At 39.2% G+C, this 22,216-nt stretch overlaps 3 protein-coding genes across 3 annotated transcripts; 2 read left to right on the forward strand and 1 right to left on the reverse strand.

Annotated features, from left to right (window-relative positions):
- Positions 1 to 675: 675 nt before the first annotated feature.
- Positions 676 to 10,069, reverse strand: LOC112562737 (serine/threonine-protein phosphatase 5-like). The gene is made up of 14 exons (XM_025236192.1): positions 9,903 to 10,069; positions 9,353 to 9,522; positions 8,144 to 8,215; positions 7,607 to 7,754; positions 7,065 to 7,186; positions 6,745 to 6,810; positions 6,179 to 6,277; positions 5,777 to 5,882; positions 5,142 to 5,202; positions 4,644 to 4,725; positions 4,092 to 4,179; positions 3,029 to 3,248; positions 2,660 to 2,744; positions 676 to 2,452 (listed from the first exon to the last, which is right to left on the reverse strand). Exons 1-14 carry the CDS (start codon positions 10,033 to 10,035, stop codon positions 2,396 to 2,398), a joined length of 1,509 nt encoding a protein of 502 aa, XP_025091977.1. The 5' UTR covers positions 10,036 to 10,069; the 3' UTR covers positions 676 to 2,395.
- Positions 10,070 to 11,209: 1,140 nt separating this feature from the next.
- On the forward strand, positions 11,210 to 14,029 carry LOC112562742. Its single transcript, XM_025236205.1, has 6 exons — positions 11,210 to 11,513; positions 11,684 to 11,794; positions 12,386 to 12,470; positions 12,962 to 13,129; positions 13,396 to 13,490; positions 13,868 to 14,029. Exons 1-6 carry the CDS (start codon positions 11,337 to 11,339, stop codon positions 13,928 to 13,930), a joined length of 699 nt encoding a protein of 232 aa, XP_025091990.1. The 5' UTR covers positions 11,210 to 11,336; the 3' UTR covers positions 13,931 to 14,029.
- Positions 14,030 to 16,511: 2,482 nt separating this feature from the next.
- LOC112561632 lies at positions 16,512 to 21,027 on the forward strand (the record flags this gene model as incomplete). The annotated part of the gene is given in 4 exon segments (XM_025234212.1): positions 16,512 to 16,779; positions 16,781 to 17,638; positions 18,408 to 18,461; positions 18,725 to 21,027. Coding segments are annotated over 4 exon segments (1,419 nt in total), but the record flags the coding sequence as incomplete, so codon positions are not given.
- Positions 21,028 to 22,216: the final 1,189 nt, after the last annotated feature.

Here is a 22,216-nt window from a genome sequence, read left to right on the forward strand (position 1 = left end):
AATCTTATATCTAAACAGTAAAAAATTTCATATACCCATCAAGGCAAGTACTTAGTTCAAGAAGAACTGGTACTGGATGCCGTGCGCTAGATCAGATAGTTTTCTTCCCCTTTTGTAAATTATGTTCCAACATTCACTTTTTTTTTCTTGCATAAAAGTAAAACAAATTAGCAGGTTGAGTAATAATTTCTGAACATTTTGCAGTTTTAGTAAGAGGTCTACCAGCTATGGAGATTTTTCTCAGATAACATATCATTTCATTATACTGTTTTATTTTAAAATTTGCCAGCTATATATGTACATGCACATTATAGACATTGCAAGTCATCCTGGAGAAATTGTTGTGTGGCAATGAATAGAGAATAAGTGCTGACAAGTGAAAGGCATTGATTATGTAGAAGGAAAAGGGAGCCTTTATCATCACTAAAACTCTGGAAATTTAAAGGTCTGAAAATAAGTTGGGTCTGTTTACCAACAGAGTGAAAGAGTTTAGTCACAGGTAATGCATAACCTGTTACTGACAGGTGGATTAAAAGACAATGATAGCATATGTACTTTTAAATTATGTAACCTCCATTTTCATAGGCAATAACTTGAGCAGATTTTTATGCATGTCTGCAAGTATTCCTGCATGAACAGAAAACATGCACACACACTTTTCAAAGAAACAACAGAACACATATAATGGTTTTAATATCTTCGAAAAAAAAGATAGGCTATACATGTCTGTAGTAAATTCATTCTTCAACATATTTGGAGGATAGGAATCAGACCATTGCATTTTGCATATTAAACACATCCTTAGGTAAATGAAGCATCAAGATCTTACTTTATCTTCTTAAATGCTATATAAATTGTATATCATTTAAAACATGATCAATTCACAGAAAACAAGATAATACTGCATTTAGTGAAAGTGGTTGTAAATTCAATAGCCATTTTATGACATCAGTGTATTGCTTTTTATTCTTGGCAGTTTCCTTATATTCAGAACAAACTGATACATGCTCCAGATTTGTTAAGGTGCATGCCGACCTTAAGAATCAAAATCAACAAGTAGCTCTCAAGCTCTGGGAAGTGCTTACAAAAAAAAAAAATATGTATATATTTTTTACAACGCATTTTCTCCTTCCATATTCCTTTCATTATTCTGGGAATGTAGCATCTACAAACAAAGATCATCAAAATTCTTTTTATCAGCAGTTGAGATATTAGTGATATAATCATAATTTTGGTCCCACTACTGTATCCTCATTTGTAAATCTTAAACGTAACATAACAGCTTGAATTTAATAAAAAAAAAAATAATGTTTTAAGTTAAATGAAATAATTTTATTTTTCCACTCTTCTGACCCTGAGCTATTCCTTGTTATTCTTCAGCCAGCCGGCCACCCACCCCATCCCCCTCTAAGAATAGTTCTGGATCTTTCAATACAAAATAGAAATAGGTGTTTTGTGAAAATAGGTAGGATTCCTTTCCATAATGTTCACTTTAATGCCATAGAAGCAGTGGACTGTGTTGTCAAGTGATTCAAGGAAAATAAAACCAAACCACACTCCTGATGCTGCACGATTTTGTACCAAACACTGCTGTGTCAACAGCAGTCTCCCAGTCAATAGCCTGCAAGTCGCAAGCTTACTTCACAAGTGAAAACATCTACGCCTAAAGTGAATTACAAAACCTGCCTTTGTATAGTAATAAGAGTACAGAATTGAACTAAAAGAAAAACTTGCCTTTTGTTTTCTTTTTATAGGGGATATTGTTAAATCTGCCCTTATAGCATATTTTGCCTGCATTATCTCCCCTAAGGTTTGACAAGAAGCATCCCTCTGTGTGTGCTCTTTTTTCAAAATATGCATGTGATCTCCCAAATGTTTGAGCAAATTATTACCTCTTTTAAGCTGTAATGCTTCAGAATCAGCTGTTTTCATCAAGGCATGCATGTTTATTTGCCTACTTTTGGGTTGAAAATAATTATTTTATTTCAAATATATATACACTTCTGACTTTTTTCTGGATGTGTAACTACTGTACACAGCAACAATAAGCCCAAGCTACAGCATGTATCACAGAATTATCAGTATCCGTTGTATGATTGCCAAGAAATATTATTTATGATAAAAACAAAAGCAACTTTAGGCTAGATGAAAGAATCAGCTGGATGTGTTTGCTTAAACTGGGATCTAGCATGACCAACTGCAGGTGAAATCTTCATCCATCACAAAACAAAACATGCTCAAAAAAACAAAACGCATATTTCAAATATATCTAGTAATATATTTAGTCTCTATGTCTGCTTCACTGAAAGTGTATGCATGCACACACATACTCAAATACATCCTCACACAAATCCAAGTACGCACAAAAATAACAGCTGTCAGACAACCGAAGAACCTAAAATAACCCAAATAATGGACTTGCATAGGCCATGGGTTTAACTTTTGGATGAGGCTGCAAAAAGAAGAAGAAACCCAACAAATTAAAAAGATAGTCCAGATTATGGTCATAAAGATGCACCACTATAAATTCATACAGATTCCTCTTTGCCATTAATATTATTTAACCTCAAGTAACTATAAGGTAGCAAGACACTGTGACATACTGTTTGATCTATGACTTGCACAAGATTCTGATAAATATTAAACAACTGAAACTTACCACTGCATCATATGTAGTGAACTTTGGTTTAAGGTCTGTACCTCCTTTCAGTGTAATGAAGGCTCCTTTGTTATGCATGGTATCACTAAATGATATTAAAGAAAAATATGGAATTGCAATGAAAAGATGTCCTAAACACATAGATTACTGAAGCGATTAATTTGCTTTAAAAAATTAATTGAAGTTAAACATATAACTAAGTTCAGAGTTTATGACTTTGCTATATCATAGCACTGTCCTTGGTATTAATACAAAGTTTAATACAAAGCGTACAGTGAATTTCAAATTTTGATTATTTATATTTAAAAAATAATAATTTCAGATTTTAGGATTAGAACACAGATCATAAAAGATACATAAGGTGCTTACCAGTAATTGGGTGCAGAAAAGACGGTAACACATTTTCCATCATGAGAAACCTCATAGCCTTGATCTTTGACTTCATGACTGCGTATGATGTAGTCCAGCTTATTGCGTTCAAGAAATGCTTGTGTTACATTTGGACCAAACTGTATACCTACACCACGCTTACTTGGAGATCTTCCTGTTACATTCTGTGGGTCAGACCATAAGAGGTCACACATGATACCTGAGCAGACAAAATAAATAATAACACCTTACACAAACTTTAATAGATCATGAGCATACGAAAAAAAAAAAAAAAAAAAAAAAATCCAGTTAAAACCAGCACCCAACACTTTAGCAAACCTGAATGACCAATGCATATTTGATTACATGCAGGAGTACATGCATTCATCTTTACATATCTGTACTGCTTTATTATTAGTGCCTGCATACATTCCTTCCAAAATATTAATCCTATATGAAAATAATTACTATTTCAGGACATGAACGTTACTAAACTCCGTAATTAAGAATATACACTAGCTATTATCTCTGAAGACACTGATTCATAGTAGCATGAAGAGATATTACATACTTTTCACTAGTAAATGCTTTAAGTACAACATGCTTGGCCACAAATGTTTTTCTACAATCAGTATTCGTTTGCGTAAACCAACTCCACCGTACCATGGATTTTTTCAAACCGACTTAAACTTAAAAATGAAATTCATTTGACCTACAATTTCAAAACTACATTAAATTTATTAAGACAAATAATTATAGTATTTTAAAAAAGGAGCATCATACTTAAGTTTCTGGAGAGCGTAACAAGCTTAAAAAAAAGAAAGGGTCATCTTGTGACCTTTCTATCATCAGGGTCTTGGGACAAGCTTTTTTTATGGGCCATACCCATCTCTTCTCCCTCACTCTTTCCTTTCCCATTCTTGTAAAGGGTTAAGTACCCCTTCATCAGCTGGAAGTATGCTGTGCAAGACGTATTATAAATAAGCACATATGGCCTCAGAGCCTGGTACTTTTAACCACTTGGCAGCCTGCTTCCCCATAATCCTAATTTGATAATTGATACCTGATTCAGGTGGCTGTCTGTTCCTGTTCACTTTTGCAATGTCATCTAGAGTTACACTGTCATCATCAAACAGTCCTCCATGCATGACCTGAAACAAAAGCACATGTTCATGCACCCCAATCACAAAAAAGAGAAAGACTCCCATGTTCCTTTAGGAACAAGAAATGTACTATTTCTAAACACAAAAGCTAATGATCATCTGTCTATGCCATGTGAGGACAACCATATGCAAAAATCTATATTAAAGAACTACGAAAAAAAAAACTATTCATTACCAATATTGTGAGCTTCTGTTTTGAGTAAACTGAATGAAACTACATGGCATGCACCATCATCATCATCATCATTAACTATCAGATCATAACATTTTAACTCATTAGCTGCTGACAATTTACTGCATACTCTGCTCTGACTGCTACTGTATTAATATGCAGTTACCAAAGGATGTATGAGTAAATTGTCACACAAAGGGTCCAGCGTGCTCACAAAGAACAGTGATATGGCTACACAAATTTGCATGCTTTATAACTACCCTATAATTCAATAACTCACCAGAATCTTGTTGTTAATACAATGAGCTAATGGTAAGCAGTTAAAAACTTCTGTGAAGAGCTGGCACATTTGGGCAGAAAATCTGGACTGCTAAGGAAAACAAATACTACTATCTCATTCCCACTAAGATCTTCCCCTTGTCTTTTCTTTTAATACAAGCTTTTCCAACTGAATTATTTAAAAGAATTCAGATCTGATTTTTTCAAATTTAGAAGTGTAATTTTTCAAATTTAAAAATGTTCTTAAGCCACAACAAAAAGAAATAATTTTTTGTCTTCACCAGGTTGGAACATTTTATAATTAACCACTTTCTGTAGTTTTTCCACTTAATATAACATGTTTTGCTGTACCATATTTGTAATTTATAATTTGCTAAAAGAAAAGTCAATGTGTGTACACATGAATGACTAACTAATTCTACTTGGCATTATATTACTGATTCCAATACTTCAATTATAATTACAGTTATATAAAGGATTTCAATAGTCAAAAGGATACTTGGACCTGACTTCTCCCTCAAAACCATACATCTGGTTCATATTTTCACTTTCATGATTGCCTGGTTAGGAAAACACAACACTGGCTTATGCATCACACTTTTGTATCTTTTTTGAAGTAACTTTTCTATGATTTTAAAAAAGAATGACTCATGTTCCTTCCTTCTTGATGACATCAAATCAAGATAAGATAAAACTTTATTTGTCCCAGAGGGCAATTCTGGTGCAGCTCAATTAAACAAAAAAAAAATCATACACAATTGCACAAGTTAAATACCAGAACTTTTGCAACATGTACCGATCTATTAAAAAAAAAAAAAAAGTGCAACACTTCTACATTGCAGCATATCACAGCTACAGAGAAAACAAATCTCTTGGTGTACAGATTAAAACTTTTGTTACCCAACAAATTACAAAAAAGCACTTTCATGGTTTCTGCATAATCTAGAATGCAATCATCACCAAATTACTCTTTTTAACAAATGATTTATGGTGCTCCCTTCCCCCGTACTGAGTAAGAAAGAAAAAAAAAGATAATTAGAAGCATCAAAAACTTAATTTAGAACAATTTAGAAGTGCAAAACTATGACAGATTACACTTAAAACAAACAGCTAAAAATCACTTCTGAACCTTACCTCTTGCCATGAAAAAGTGGTCAGGGTACAGAAGCTTGAAACTAAACAGGGTAAAGATACACTCAACGGAGAATGATCCTCTGTCAACAAAGTCTCCATTAAACAGCTGGGTTATAGTTAAGAAATAAACAGTAATTCGAAATTTCAGTGCTAATTTGAAAGGAAGCTTGCCAAGAGAGCCAGTTAAGATGTGTATATACGCATTTTCAACTTTAGACAAGGAAAAAATTGAAATAACTTGAACGACATAAAAAAATGTGACTGTTGCCTTCTTCCTACTGCATGGATTTTAAAACAAAAAAATAATTCTTTGCAAATATGTGTGAGAACCCTATCCAAAGCCTTAAGAAAAAATGTACAAACAATTTTAACCAGAAGAAATTCATTCGAAGAAAAGGATACATATGGGTTTGTTTCTGAAGGTAGACCATTAAGTTCAAAAATGTTAAGAAGATCATAGAACTGTCCATGAATATCTCCACATACTGTGAACTTCTCTCCCTGAAAAGCGAAGAATTTTAACTTGCTTACATTAAACATATAGGTTAATGTTACAGCTCTTATTTTATTTTTAATCTGTTATTCTTAATTTTTTAACTATGAAGATAATTGCAACCGTAGGTGCAAACTGTATAGGAAGAGTTATTAACTCACTATCTCTGAAGAAATACAGTAAAAATGTCTCCAAGTAACTGTGAACATGTAAAAAGATCCATATCTACGATTTGTATAATACATACAACAGCATTTAATTTCCTTGCATTTGATGTTAGTGTTACTCAAGTTCAGAATTTTATGTAGAAGCCTTTAACCCCAAGTGATACTTGGTTTAATGCTTCATCTGCAGCTGAAATATTTTTAGATAGAAGTCCAAATAATGCTTGGGTTAACTGTTTTCACATAAAATTTCAAGTTTGAGTAACCCTTATGGATAATATATAAAAAAATCACTGTCCTGCCAGACTTACATCTTTCACAGTAATGTGCACAAGAGATGGCTGTTCCTCAAAAATCTTCTTCACATCCAAAAGAATCTGTCCAAATTAAAACCAAAAAAGCATTTAAAAGTATCTTCTTACTTAATATTTACACTACTTACATAGAAAAGCCTCATTAATTTATGTAGTTAATAAACATGTTAAAAAAAATCATAATTGTTACTTTGCTTTTGAAGGTACTATTCACAGTGCAAAGTGTAATGTGACCTTTGACATTATACTGATACACCTTTTGTGCAATGGCAGTAAATATCTTAAGGAAATGTAGATGACTTTCTGCCAAGACAAACCTTATAAGCATACTTTCTGTGCAATGTCTTCTGGTCTTTGAAAGTCTGCATCAGATCCTTGACAAATGCCAATGTCACCTTACCATCTTCAAGCTGTGGCCCCTTGTAGTCGTCCTCTATTACTGTTCAAAAGAAAGCAGCTGTGGATTTTCTTTAAGCTTCAGTTAAGAAAACATGTCACAGATAAAACTTAAATGTTTATCTCAATGACTGTTTTAACATAAGACATGTCAATATTTTTGGTGACAGCCAATACATGGTTTAAAGGTACAGAACTGCTGAATGCTTGCAGAAATTCAAAATTTAAATCAACTTAACCATTTAGAGAATTTTAAGATCCAGAGATAGGTGATACTTCAGAAACTGTGTCGTTGTACAGGGAAATTGTACCTTTGGTGCCAATAAAACTTTTGTTAACATACTCTTTAGCAAGATCATGAACATTTACTGGGTAAAATAACTTCAAGCTCTCAAGCCACTCATAATAAATTTCACCCTTTCAGTCAATACATACTGCCCAAAAATTGTAAAGGCCCTGTTACCCATCACATCCAAGTTTATCTGGTCTGCAACAGATTTCTGAGTTTCATCTGTTGCTATAGCTCGTTCAAATGCAATCCTCCTTACAACTTTTTTGCACTCATTGCATCGAGCCTGAGCATCTTTGTCTGATGGTCGAACATTTACCACCTGCAAACGTTTACAACAACTGTTACCATTAAAAAAAACTAACTGAAACAGTTGTTCACTTGGATTAAACAGTGACCTATAAAAGCTGCTCACTCACACTAAGTGATGGGATCTAAAAACATAAACACGAAAACAAACATTTAGAGTGTTGGTCTAATTTGGTCCATTTATTTGTGATTCACTGCATCATACAATATAAGAAAAGATTTTCTTTAATATTCAAATTATAAGCTCTACATTCATCTCTTTAGGCACATCTCATTCTGAGTGTACATATTTTTTTAAAAATGTATTAATTAAATAGAATGCTTAAATTCAAAAAAGTATCACTAAAGTATATTATAACAAAGATTTATGCGTAGTGCAATCTTGACTGGAAGATGACTTACATATTCAAAGTCCTTCAAAGCTTCTTTGAATTTTCCCAGGGCCATTTTTGCTGATGCTCGCCTGTAATATGCCTGAAAAAAGACACCCCAAACTAATGCAAAGAATATAACCAAAAAAAAAAAAAGTCACTCTCTTTATAAAGCAGTGGGATAGCATAATAAATATATATAAGGTAAACAAAATGTCCTTTTAAAAGGAACACTGAATGGGACAAGCATTTTCTCACAGTGCTTCTTTCCTTATCACTACATTGGAATTTTTTTTTAAAACCCAGCTTTTCTTTGTGAGAACTCGCAGAAATACCATAAATGACCCTAGTGGGACCAAACTATACTTTTAAAAAATTTTTACATTCCAGAATTGGTCTGCAATTATAGATATTTCAGTGTTGTTGGAATTCCTGTCAATGCATAAAAAATTCACACTTCACTGGACGATACTGATGGGGAGCAGCCTAGTGATTAGAGCAATGGCTTTCAAACCCAAAGACATGCACATGAGCCTTATCAATACTCACATGATACAGCATACTTCTCTCAGTGAACCAGTTTCAGAGTGGGCACCCAGCAGCACTCACAAAAAGATGGCCCCAAGATACGTGTGGGCTCTAACACCTAACTACTCTATGACTGCAATGTCATGAAAGTACTTTTACCTTTATAGCTTATGTCTCCTTATACAAGATGTGACTAAAACAAGAGAACAAATTAAAATAAAAAGATTATTTTTGGCCCCTATAATTGTTTTCCATAATACTGTTTAGAAATGTGGGCACACTATAACTGTTGGCTCAATAAAGGTTTTTGGGTTGAGTTTTGGAAGGGACAATGCTGGGAAAAGTCTTCGACTAGGCTTAAAACAAGTAGGATGGCCGAATATTAATAATATATGTTTGAACCTAACATGACAGCTAAAAGACAATGCACTCACACAGGGATTTTACTAATACCGCTTTTGTGTTAAAAAAAAAGTTGCATGCTGATAGCCTCAGCCAGGATGTTAAAATATCTTCTACATCTTTCCATGAACATTAAATGATCTTATTTTCAGACATTATGAGATGCGTTTAACTCTAGTTGTAACAAAAATTTGCATGCTGTTTCTTGGTGTTTTACTACTTTATTTGTGTCCCAGTAGTTTCTTTGCTAACTGGTTCTAGTTTCAGATCACCTACCTAGCTAGGGTACTATTTATAGGAAATAATTTACCTTGATGTAAGACTTGTCCAGACTTATTGCCTTATCTGCATCAGCAAGAGCATACCCAAAGCATTCAGTGCGAAGATATGCAAAACTGCGGTTGCTATAGTATGCAGCGACACCTGAATTTCGTTCAATGGCATCAGTGTAAAACTTTATAGCTTGATCATATTCCTCATCTGAAAAAGAACGATAAAATATGAAGTGAATAAAATACTCTACAATAAATGCAGTTAATTTTTATGTACATATTTATATAAACAGATCATAAGTTATTGTGCCCACACGACACCATTTCCAACCAGGTTCAGCTTTAAAATTATAGTTATAAATGAATTACTTGTATGTCTATCAAGACACGATATCGCATATCAACGTGTCACCCTGGTTGTGCAAAATGAAACATTACTAAATTGCCACTATTGGCTTTGCTGAATTTGAAGTATACCCGAGTGGCACGATCGTTATACTTTTCTGACCACAATTTGGTGGAATGGCCGGCCTAATACTAAAAATCCACGACCTCTAATTGGTACAAAGACAAAAACATCTTTTATACTTTTGAAGTGTTCATTTGCTCTTTCCTTCAGCTCTTCTGCTATCTTCTTATCTTCTTCAGAAACTGTAACTGGTTCGCATAGCTTTCCATTTTCTTCGTCAATGACCACACTCTCACCACACGTTGCCGCCATGCTTGTTTCCAAGCTAAGCACTGACGGGGGAACTAACCCACGTTTGTTAGGAATATTCTCGAATTTACTTCCCTTCAATTGGAGTGATCGAAGAACGTTCTCGGAGTGTTTTGATCGAGTCTTTTCTCATCTCTGCCTCACCATTACATACACGAACGTGTATTTTTTTTTTTTTTTTTTTTTTTAAATTAAGACCTGAAAGGAAATACTAACTGGCATAAAATACAATTTGACAGGACGGAAACTATATCTAGACATTATCAGTTTCCTCATGTTAATAATCTACATTAATCTGAGTACTGGTCACACTAATAATGCGATTATAATATTATTACATGTAACGTTCGGATTATTAATGTATATTATGATCATTACCATAATGAACATTTGAGAGGAACTATCAATTATCGACCTTCTTGCACTTTGCGTCCAGTTTTCCTGACTGATCGAGTACGATCGAGCGATCAACTCAAAGACTCGGACGCCATTCTGAAGAATTTCGAGATCGTATTCGTTTAGAAAGAAGTAGACCAATTAAAAAAAAATTTAACGGTGATCAACTGTGATTAATTGTAGCACATTGCAGATATTTATCGAAAGTTTGGAATGCTCATGGTGTAACTCGGATAGTCGGTGTCGCGATATTGAAATTATACGAGTACGTATTGTACGATCAACGATGGGCCAAGCATCCAAGAACACTCTTTGATAGTGCATATATGCTGGAAGTAATTAACAGTTCTATCATCACTTCATTCGATCATTTTCTCTCTCACACACACTCTCTCTCTCCAAAAGACATTGATTTCTGCTACTAACTCTACCACTGTGATTTACTAGCTTCATATGAATCCCAACTGGATAGGTTGACAGCTTATGGTCGGCAAGGCTTGATCGCTTGCTTCGATCCCTCGCTCTCTCCCTGTCTCCATCACTCCATGTCTTTTGCGGTCGCATGTGCCCTATGAAATGTGCTCTGCGTCGTAGAATTATGTCGCGACTGCATGGTTCTGCATTTTGATTTCTTTGCCATCTCAAATAGATCGACGTGCTGGGGGTAACATAGCGCCAATCAAGATACCGTTGCATGAGCAGCTATATGTAAATAGGAACAGTAAGTTTTCAGTCACTTAAATCGAGTGTTTGCGAGATAACAGTACAATGCATGGCTGTACGCTTATCTAAAATGGTTCCGAATAACAGCAGTCTTGGAGAGATAAAGACTTAGGAGCGTGTGCGTTGGTTGGGAGGGGGGATGACAAGTAGTGGAGACGAAAAGATACTATATAGTGTCCACGATCATGGCTCCTTTAATGGTGTTGCTCTTTGCGGGGTTGCAGCTTCTGCTGGTGTCGCAATGGCGTCCTGGCACCTCTTCAGCTTTAGCCTACTCCCTCTTCTGTTCTCCTAAACTCTGGGAAGGGCGTTTATGGACGTTGCAGATGAAGCAAACTGATGAGGGTACCGACGTATGGGAGGTACTGTATCGTTCTCAGATGTATGCATTCCTTATGTTCGTGTTCCAAGAAAGCTGATAACTTAATTACGTGTTGGAGAATATGAATATAACCGGAATTCAGTTGCTGTTCTTAAAAAAAAAAAAAAAAAAAAAAAAACCTTCACAAACAATATGTCACTTTTCAACCAGAGTGTCGCTGACATCAGTGTGGATGTCATTGGCCAGAGGCTGGCATCTCGTGAAACCGGATCCAGATTTGGACAGGAGTACAACACCTCTTATCTGTACTATTTTCCTGCGGTGAGCACTCCGCTGGAACAGTATAATCATATCTTCTGTTATCTTCACTTTCATTCTATTGTAGTTTGAGAGTTTACATATGGTGTGGCGAGGGTGGGTGGGCTGGCAGTCAGCAAAATTAACATCTGTACATGTGTTTGTACGCGTGGGAGATGGTGGTAGAGGCAGAAGATGAATGTCAGAAGAAGAGGCATACAGCGAGGCAAAAATGTTAGAACGAGAGAGCATTCAAGGCACGAAGGGCGACAACGTTTTAAGTGTTGCAAACTCTGTCACATGAAAGGTAGTAACATGTCTGAAATCTCGGACCGTGAAAAGCAACTCATAAACTCACAAGCAACGACAAATCTGGACATCCATTGCCCTTTCATTCCACAAGACGATCACATTAATATTTTTTCATTTTTTTATTCGCTCTTTTGTGAAGCGCATTGAACTCGCTGCCCAAAGAGGAAATACACGACACAAGTGCTCTCTATTATTTCTGTTATATACCGTATTTTCCCGAAAATAAGTGCTGTTAATCGTAAATTTGACGCCGTGAGTCTCTCTGAGCTATGTTCCAACGCACAGTTTGTCATCTGACCACAGAGAACTCTCTATGTGATAACGGATGGAAGGTGTCAGGCCTATGGTCTGGAGGGCAACGTAACAGTCAAGTGCGTTGATATTCCTGGTGGGTCAGCTGTGATGACTAATACATGCAATTGTTACATAAGGTAATGTGTGAGTACTGTCCAACGAAGGAACATCCCCCGGACAACGTCGGGTAATCTTGGTAATATAGGAATAGGCTGATAAAACCAACTGTTTTTTAAACTTTACTGTATAAGGTGGCTGTGATGGAATAAACAAATGTGAACTGCTACGCACATTGCTGCTGTATTTTGTCGGCGTGTGCTGCATGTTCTGTCGATTGCTTTTTTCCCTCCCTCCTTCTCTCTCTCTCTCTCACAGAACTATAGCCACATAGAATCAAACCTCTATGAACGTCGAAAACTTTGTGTCTTGTATACATGCAGGCCAGCCAGATGCTTAATATTAATTTTCATTAACAGCAGTACAGGTTTAAGAAAGGATATACATGCAGGCCAGCCAGGTGCTTAATATTAATTTTCAGTAACAGTAGTACAGGTTTAAGAAAGGATTTTTTGTTTCGTGTTGCAGACCAGTACATCGTAGAGTACTTGAAGGAGTATATGGGAGACGACTATACAAATGGCGTTTTCGCTAGCGGAATGAGAGACATTCGGGATGGTGTTGGTCACTTCTACAGTGTCGACCCAGAGGGGAACATTCCGCTCTTAGAAGAAACACATGGTGTCATAGATGAAAGTACTGTTCTTGTGATATCTGTACTTTCTCCAGTTCCTCCTCGTAACGTCTGTTTGCTTCTGTGTGTGTAAGAGAGAGAGAGGAGAAGTAATGTAAGTAGTGTAAGACTTGATCCATTAAAGTTGATAAGAAGTGTGTGTGTGTGTGTACGTGCGCGCGTGCGTGCCTGCATGTTCTTGTAAATTAATAGCATGTTTTTGTCTAAATGGACATTTTCAACTCTTCTTGTACATTCTGCATCTATGCCCCTGATGTTTATTTTTCAGTACCTACATACACAGTCACAAACTACTACAATATCACTCTGGGAATCAAAGATCCCACAGTGTTCACACCACCAGAAATCTGCCTGCAGTCTCCGGTAAGTACGCTCTGTAGTGAGAACAAGCTTATGTACTTTAGCAACATGTACAAGCTACTTTTGCTCAGCAACATGTTTCTTGTATTCTGTTTCCAACTGCACCGCCTGAATTCAGCTGATCTGTTCTCATGTATTCTTCCACCTCAAATGCTAAAGTTTATAGAAGGGATTGAATTACCTACGGCTTCTCTCTCCATGACCCAATGTCCCGTACCCCCCGAAAGAGCAAGTTTGTTGGGCAAATGGTGGAAAAAATACCTTTATCTCTTACCAGGTCAGTCGAGCATTCTTCTCTTCTCACTATTTTTTCCATTTGTAAAAAAAAAAAAACTTAAAACACCGAGCTGTAATTTTGTGCTGTTCGATTATGTTCGCAGGTTCAGCGACTGGGAAAAGGAGATGAAATTCCAGTTGCATCTCTCATCTTGCTCTCTGTTTGATTAGCCTCACACCAACGACTGATACAGTTGGAGAGAGTAGAGCAGTGAAGCTCGAATTCCTGTTACTCTTCATGAACCACTTGAGAATTAAAAAAAAAAGGTGTAACCTGAATCATGGTCTTTCTGCCTGCTGAATCTGTTCAGATAATTATGCCCCTCATCATCAATCTCTTTCTGACAGCCCTTCTTTAGGGGGAAGACAACTCGCAATGAACGCTCCGCGCGTGTGTGTATTTGTCTTTTCTCAACAGTGTGCAATGACCTGTAGGAAATGTACAGTCATCAACAGCAGGAATGAACGGGTCTGACAGACTACATCTTCATTCTGATCAGTGGTGGGCTTATATTACTCCATCGGATCAAATTAAACAATGTCCACAACTTTAATTTCACTTTGTCATCACTGGTCTCAAAGGTCAATGTCTCAATCAAGAGAGGTTATAAGAAGACTGGACTAATCGTCTTATAGACCTTTCATTCATTTTGTTTAATGACCCAACTAGTTTAGGCCATCTCTTTGAGTTAAATTAAGCAAACCTTGCTAGACCGCGATAAAGCAGCTCAGCTAGGAAGGAGATATTAAATCTAGTCACAGAGATAAATACCTTTGTGGTCAGAAGTGAGCTTTCAGGAATGGCTGAATTCCACCATAATCGCCCAAGTTATAAACCAACAGAAGGACCTGGAACATAAACATAGTAATATCTGGAACATTTACTTCACTAAAAAGGCATAAAGTCGCAGGAAAACATTAATGGCATCGGCAGACGTTTCTTGTTAGAAAGATGCGCAGTAATCGTAACTGTAACCTGCTGCTGCCGAGGGGTAGGGGATAGGGGAACATATCAACGCTAAATCTGCCTGTAGTGCCTGCTGACACTAAATAAATAATGTGTCTGAGGAGATAGTTTTCATTCACACACACACACGCAGTGTTCTTTTGGAGTTGTCTTTCCGGCGAAGGTGGACTGTCAGAGCAAAACAGCTCTTCGTAACACGAGATCCTCCAAGTCCTCCCAAAGATACATCTTGACCTCGCGTTACGCCATCCGCGGATTGCTGTTGTCTGACTGTAACAAGGCACGGTTAAAGCGGTTGAAGAAACAACCCGTTGCCAAGACCTTTCAGTAGCAACAGAGCTACTCCGCCAGGATTATGCATCAAAGCACGCGCATCCCTCCTTTGCTTATCAAAGAGGAATGCGCGTGTGACGGCCAAATTCCTCCAGATCGTTGTAACCCCGCTCTGGATGATAAACGCCTAGCACCGCACGGGGTGGTTTGGCAGGGTGCGGGGTAGGGAGAACGGTTGGACGAAAGGATGTTCAATGTCAGACGCCGACGTGAGTCAGCTCTCATTTCCCGCCGAGAACTCATTTTGTGGTGCCTTTACATCCAACAGACACCGAGCTAAGAAGGCGAGATACGTGCGCCAAGAGCTGTTTTTCTCGTAATTCTTAAGAACCCCCATTTTTTTCCCTGCTGTGCTGTCAGCTGTTTCTGACTCGCTAACTACTTTGACTGTGTAGATGGTGAACTCGGAAAGTTTTCGATGGGTGAGTGGGAGGGTGAAAATGAGTTGGGGCGGGTAGGGGGGAAAAGTCAGTGGCCGCGCCGTGTAGGCTGCTGCTTCTGGTGCTGTGGAAGCGAGGCATGTTAACCTCCGGTGTATAGCTGCAGTGTATCCTGTGAATGAGACTGAGTGGTCGAAACAGGCGGCCAGTTAGCAAAGGTCATCTAGCTGTCGCTGTGACTTTAGCCTGAGAGGGAAGTGTGTCACCCTCGAGCACTTCCGGAGGTGAGACAATTACTGGGGTTTGGTTCACCTTTTGCTGATCGTCGAGACGCGCTTTTTACACTCGCAGCCACAACTTTTGGTGGTAGTGGAAAATCTATTCATTCAAAGGGCAACAGACTACAGTTTGGCACAAGGTTCTCCCGCCTCCTTCAGTACGGAAACCTTGGGAGTCGTCCTTTGAATGGAGTAGGCCATGAGACTGCATTGGCGTCGTTACTCCTATTAGTTTCAGTGTTTGAGTAGTGCTCGTAAGGCCACGGAGCATCGAGGTCGGGGGACTCTAAGAGTGAAGTTTGAACAAGAGACGTTTCGGTATCACTAGCCGGCGGTGCGTGTAAGGGCATAGCAAGTGGAAATTCCACAGTGAGTAGGTGAGTAGGGGGGAGTGGCTTTACTTGTGAGGTACGAGCCAGCAATGGTCACGTTCGCAGTGCTCTAACTGTTCGCGAAACCCAGCTGACCGTGGGCCTACCTAACTGTGGATCTTACATTGAATAACGGACGTTTGAGTTATACAGAAAAACTCTGGCGTGTTTTGTTAGTCACCAAAAAAGTCATGATCGACTTATTGAAAGATCTGACGAATTAAAAATACTTTTCTTTCCACGTTCGGTTTCCCGAAAGAGCTTGCCACTGCTGCAGGTGATCAAACAAAATTGGAAATGCTTGGTATGTATATGTCACTAATTTTTTTAGAATAAGATTGTACCAGGGAAAGCTTTGATGATCAAATTGTGTTGGTGGTAAGAGTGCAGGACTTTAAAAAAAAAAGGAAAAAAAATGACGCCAACGAAGGCGATTTTTACTGAAGTTCATTTTCCTGCTCTTACATGTCGGAACGGGAGCTCAGAGTAACGCACCCTTGCGGGCAGGGGTGAGCGAGTGCGGGTCAAAGTTCACTGACCCCGCCTCAAAGGCGCTACTAGCCGACATCGTGCTGCAAGGCACTATCGAGACCCTCCGCCAGGCGTCCCTTGCTGTCACCGCTGCTGTACAAGGCCAATGTCACGGTGCACAGGGTCTACAAAGGTCAGGGCCTGCTGAGGTCACGTAATGACCTGCTGCGCGTGGACGTGGAGCGGTTTGGACCGGAAGAGAACAAAGCAGACTGCATTGCCAAAGGTTCTCGCGGAGACACCTTTCTTTTCTTCGCCAAGGTCCAAGACGTTCAGAGGAGTTCACTTTCGTCAGCAGGAGTCCATTTGAAAGAACGCTTCAGACGCACCTTTGCTGATCAACACGGCACTGCCCGTGGAGCCGGACCTGGACATTTGCAGCAGGTGAAGAGGGTGTTGTGCACAGGCTGTGGCGCAGCGCCAGTTATCAAAGTGCTGCACTGCCAGAACTGCGCCGTCAAGCCCTCCATGACCCGCAAGATGGCTGGTGACGACATCAAGATGATACCTGAGGGCAAGAGCTTGAGTCTGCGCTGCGTGGCCAGGGGAAGCCCACCTGATTACGCCTGGTTCAAGGACGGCGTGCTCTTGACACCAACCGATGTCACCGCAGCAAGCCGGCTGTCCATCCACACCACCGACCGCTACTCGTCGCTGGGCATCAAGAGGCTGACGCCGGACGATGGAGGTTTGTATCGATGTGTGGCGTCCAACGCGGCAGGGGAGGCCGAGCAGCAGGTACAGGTCAAAGTGCAGGACGGACCAGCTTCCGCCGCCCAGGCTGCGGACATTGACCTCTGTGCGGTCAATCCTTGTCGCAACGGAGGTACGTGTGCTGTGGAAGGGCCAGACCGCAGCCGCACGACTTGCACATGCACGCCGGCCTTTACCGGACGCAGATGCCAGCTTCCACGACGCCGACTACAGCCAGACAGGGAGCTGGGAGCTGAAGGCACGAACGATCGATCTTCTGAAGAGGATGACGATGACATAAGGCGCACATTCTCCATCGGTTAAACCCAGCGATCGGTCTGTGGAGACATTTGCAAGAGGTATTCTTCTAATTGTTATTATTGACAGTCATTTGTTGTGCTTGTTGTGTATTTAATCTGTTATTATTACTGTAGCATGCTGTAGGCTTTACTATGTTGATGTGCGTGAAGTAACGTTGGGATTTGCACGGACTTAACTCTTTCATAACGACGAACTTTATGACGTCACAAATCTGAAATTGTAATTTTGATGTCGTTGTCGAGTGTTCTTTGAACGGAGCATGAGACATTACGATCACTGTGTCTCTGATGGCGGTGTCTGTCTGTCTCTGTGGCTGGCTGATTCTTTCTTTCGGCCGTCCAAAAACATTTAGGTCAATATTCCCATGTTTGCTACCCACAGATCATTCATAGTTACACGTTCTATCCGTCTGCTTGTGTGTCTTTGTCAAAAAAGTATTTATTCCACGTAAACGTTCACGAAAAGGAATAAACAGAAGCACTAGTATGACTAGTAGATGCAATTTGTTTGTAGTGAATAGATAAAGCTCGGTGTTAGATACTATTACCTAAATTCTGGATAAATACACTCCTTTTATTATCGAGATACATGCATACAAACACTACCACCCACAGAAAGAGGTAAAAAATTGTGACGTCACGTTTGTACATGAATACGCCTATACTAACATATGATCCCAGCTCTCCTCCCTGGATACGTGATGTAAACGTATACCTCTACAAGCCTGACGTCTGTGTATCAAACTTTGTGTGCAATGTGATGTTTTGCAGGCTTTTATCTAGAGAACGAAAGGGCAGGTATTCATGCAGATTTTGGGGGAGGGGGTAAGTATCTTGCACTGTGCTTTTAAAAAGTAAAGCACCGTTTAAAAAAAATTAAGGTCTGAAATTCACGGAACTTTTTTCCTTCCAGAAAATCAAGATGAGCACGACTCCAGAAATGATAACCGTGACGACTCTACGAGCAGCGCCTTCCAGACAGTCGTGCATCTACATTCTCCAGGAACCCACACAAAGCCTCAACCACCACCACCATCACCACCACCACCACCACTGCCGCTGCCACTCTGTCTATCGCCTCAGCTTCTGATCCTTTGTCTCAGAAGAAGTTGAGGAAGCAAAAGCACCCTTACGGCGCAGACTCGGCGCTGGAGAAGACGCAAAGACGTCCAAAGTGATCGCACCGCAGCTGAAAGTGTCGGAATGTCCGGAAACCGACTACTGCCTGAATAACGGGCACTGCAAGATTGTGGTGAAACTTCAGCGCCGATTCTGCGAGTGTCAGATAGGCTTCGCTGGTAGACGATGCGAAATACGTGTCTTGTAAAGCTTGATAAACTTTACTACTGACGCCATCTCCTGCCTTCTGGAAAGATCTGTACAGATATACGACGATTCGCAGAATGTTTTCAGAAACTTTAAAGAAAGCTTTTTACACGAAACGGAAAAAATAAACTGATTGTATAAACGAGAAATATAACAGTATTTTTTATCAGTATTGTGAACATAGCTCAAATTTAAAAAAAACAACAGAACTGATGCACGAATCCGACACATTAAAGAAAGAAATGTAATAGTTTGTAAGTATGGTTGGGTGGCAGTGTTTTTTATATTTAAAACTAATGTGTTTACCCAGGACTAAAAAAAAGTGTATGCACGAAGCTGTGTTTGTAATCGCTTGTAAGTTTGTCTAGCTAGCGATGTTCTTGATATCTAAACGGCGTTTCCTAACCAAACCTGTGTATAGCTTCTGCTCAGACTGCAGACGTCAACCCGACGAAAGCTATAGCCATCGCAGTCGGTGCTGGACGAGTCCCAAACACATTCACAGACGAGCTTCTCAAGTCTGTCGGAAGCTGTGTATTCTAGACCAGCTGTGTTTCAGGAAAAAAAAAAAAAACCAACAAAAACAACCCACGACATTCGAATTCCTGGTCAAGATAAGCACACAGCTATTCCAGGAACTTCTATAGGAGCAGCTTGTTTTTCATGTACGAACATAGGAGTGTACTGTTCAGAAATTGCGCATACAAATCTAACTGGCTATGTTGACTTATTTGTTCCAGAACAAAAGAAAACATAATAACAATAGACAGTGTGTCTGTGTGTAAGACGGTGAGTGGAGTGTGAAGTATTTTGCCTAGTTGCTATTGCGTTGTTTCACATAATTTTTCGCTCTGTATTCGCATATGTGCAAGCACATGCACGCACATCCCCCAAGTCCTAGCCTTCATTGATTTACCATTCCACAAGGCTTTGACCTTCGCCATCTTCTTGGCGGGGGTAGGTGGTGGGAGGCATAGCCTCATGGCTGATTTGCTGAAGGCCCTGTGTTCGAAGCTCTTCCGGACCTGTGCCTTGAAAACTGCACCTCTCGCCCAACACATAGATAGTATACTACACACCCGTCACTAAATTATTGCGGGGAGGATAATTTGGACTACGTATCATATCAGGGGAGATAAGAGTAGGAAGGTGGAGGATAGGCTCAGCCTTCCTCGTGTACACGCTCTGCAGTTTACAGGCCCTGTGGTGACTGGGCGATGGAAACCTTGCACATACCTCACCATCATATCGACGATTAGTCAAGCCATTATGTAGAAGAGGAAGAACCTATAAAATGGGTAGTTCAAAGTTGTCCTTAAACTATGAATGAATAAGGTTTGAAGCACAGCTTATTGTTTGTTGAATGCAAGCTAACTACACACTGAACACCGAGAGAAGATGGGCCTCAGTTGCCAAGGAATCGTATAATCTTAAGACAAACACATCTAAATTTCCTACGAAGCCAAGTCAAACTCAAAGCTTTGGTAATTTTAAAATTACACGTAACAAACACCTAATGTTTCGGGTACAATGATATGAAAGTAAAATGTCGAAAGACGAGAAAGGAAAAATCAAATGTGTACGTTTCATATGTACCATGAAGACTGGAGAATCCACTCGCGTTGTTTGATGTTCGTATGGGGCCAAGGCTGCGGGATCTTTCATATCTTTGTAAGAACTTAAACTCGAGAACATTCTTTTGATCTATACTGTGCACCGCATAGTTTTGATAGTTTGAACCCTTTTTATTAAAACATTTGAAACAATTGCCTGTGTATTCAACGAAGCTACAAATCCATGTTGTAAGACCGATAGTAATAAATTCTCGGTGCGTGTGTGTCAAGGTCCTGGGGACACTCTAACAAAATATAAATATGTTGTTTGAAGCTGTGAATGTAAATAGCGGTGTTTATTATCACTAACGACGACTGGCCATATGGCACACACATTCTATTTTGTTAGATAGCAAGCATACATGTGTATCTTTGCAACATCTGGCACTAGTGTTTTGACTGTATGGTACTGTACTAGAAAACGCTCACAAATAAAAACATATTTGCGTGACGATGGAAATGTCCTGAAACTGGATCTCTTTTCGACTTAATTGTTACTATTGTTATAAGATAATGTTGCATGACGATAGCGATAAAAGAGAGAAAATGTGAGAAAGTGTATGATAAAGAGAGAGATGAGTAAGAGTTAATTAACGAGAATAAAAAATCAAGTGGAGAGGTATGCACTACTCTCCTTTATCCGTCTCGTGGACCACGTGCGCGTGCATAATGTAAGCAGGGAGTGGCACACGGCAGAGTAGTGACCCAAATCGTTTCGACGAAGTAGATTTTGCTAGAAGGAAATATTATGTTAACTACAAGCTACTGATACCTGTAGATAATGTTTGCTTTGCCCATGGGAGTTCGGCGGATACATGATCCGATGAGCTATAGCTCAGCGCAAGTTGCAGACGACCATGAAACGTGCCCGGGTAAACATATGTCTGTCGATTGCAGAATCTATTTATAGAAGACCCCAGACACAGGCTCTCTGAGGGCGGCTTAAATAACATGCTAATCAAAGTGACCTGAGGCCGGGTGCACAAGCTCGATGTTGACTCATATTATAGTCTATATTATATATCTAAAATGCTTGTAAACCAGTTTCACTGACTCCCAGGCACAGTTTAGGAGTCACTGCAGCTAGGTTCAAAGGGTTCAAGTAAGAAAGTAATGGTGTCTGGCAGTGCTGCTCTATAAAAATTAATGGATGCTATCGACTTTAACCTATAATTGGTGACACACCGTCTACACGTTATTCACTAGCACAAGGGAGTGTGAGGGAATAGGTTTGCTTGATAAATGTAGTGAATAGATGCGAATATGTCTTTTCCTTTGCAATGCCAGACCAAACACAGTGCAGACTGGATACACGCTTAAAATCTAATTTTGACATCTTGCCTCAGTGGCTCGTCTCATTCTTCTTACCACGGACCGTACATAAATCCGATAAAATAAGTATATTATACAGTCACTATTATATGTCTTTATTATAATAAAGGCATGCTATATATATATTAAATAATCCTTGGTCTTAAATCGCCCACTTCACGCCACATGGCAAAAGATGTTATCCACATGCTGATCCTTAACGCACTCTATTTTCCCCTGTACCCCTACAGACACCTACGAGTTCGTGAATCTGTTACTCATCTGGGTAGTTTTCAATTTTTGTGGCGCTATATATAGAAATACGACAAT

This window comes from Pomacea canaliculata, linkage group LG4 (assembly GCF_003073045.1).
Source record: "Pomacea canaliculata isolate SZHN2017 linkage group LG4, ASM307304v1, whole genome shotgun sequence".
Taxonomy (NCBI): domain Eukaryota; kingdom Metazoa; phylum Mollusca; class Gastropoda; order Architaenioglossa; family Ampullariidae; genus Pomacea; species Pomacea canaliculata.

Excerpts from the sequence above, each read along its gene's own strand:
- LOC112562737 (XM_025236192.1), bottom strand. The coding sequence starts at position 10,035 with ATGGCGGCAACGTGTGGTGAGAGTGTGGTCATTGACGAAGAAAATGGA. Across the intron at positions 7,755-8,143 it reads CTTTGAAGGACTTTGAATAT|GTGGTAAATGTTCGACCATC; the intron begins GTAAGTCATCTT and ends AAACGTTTGCAG. Across the intron at positions 2,745-3,028 it reads TTTTCTGCACCCAATTACTG|TGATACCATGCATAACAAAG; the intron begins GTAAGCACCTTA and ends AATATCATTTAG.
- LOC112562742 (XM_025236205.1), top strand. The coding sequence starts at position 11,337 with ATGGCTCCTTTAATGGTGTTGCTCTTTGCGGGGTTGCAGCTTCTGCTG. Across the intron at positions 11,795-12,385 it reads ATCTGTACTATTTTCCTGCG|AGAACTCTCTATGTGATAAC; the intron begins GTGAGCACTCCG and ends ATCTGACCACAG. Across the intron at positions 12,471-12,961 it reads CAAGTGCGTTGATATTCCTG|ACCAGTACATCGTAGAGTAC; the intron begins GTGGGTCAGCTG and ends TTCGTGTTGCAG.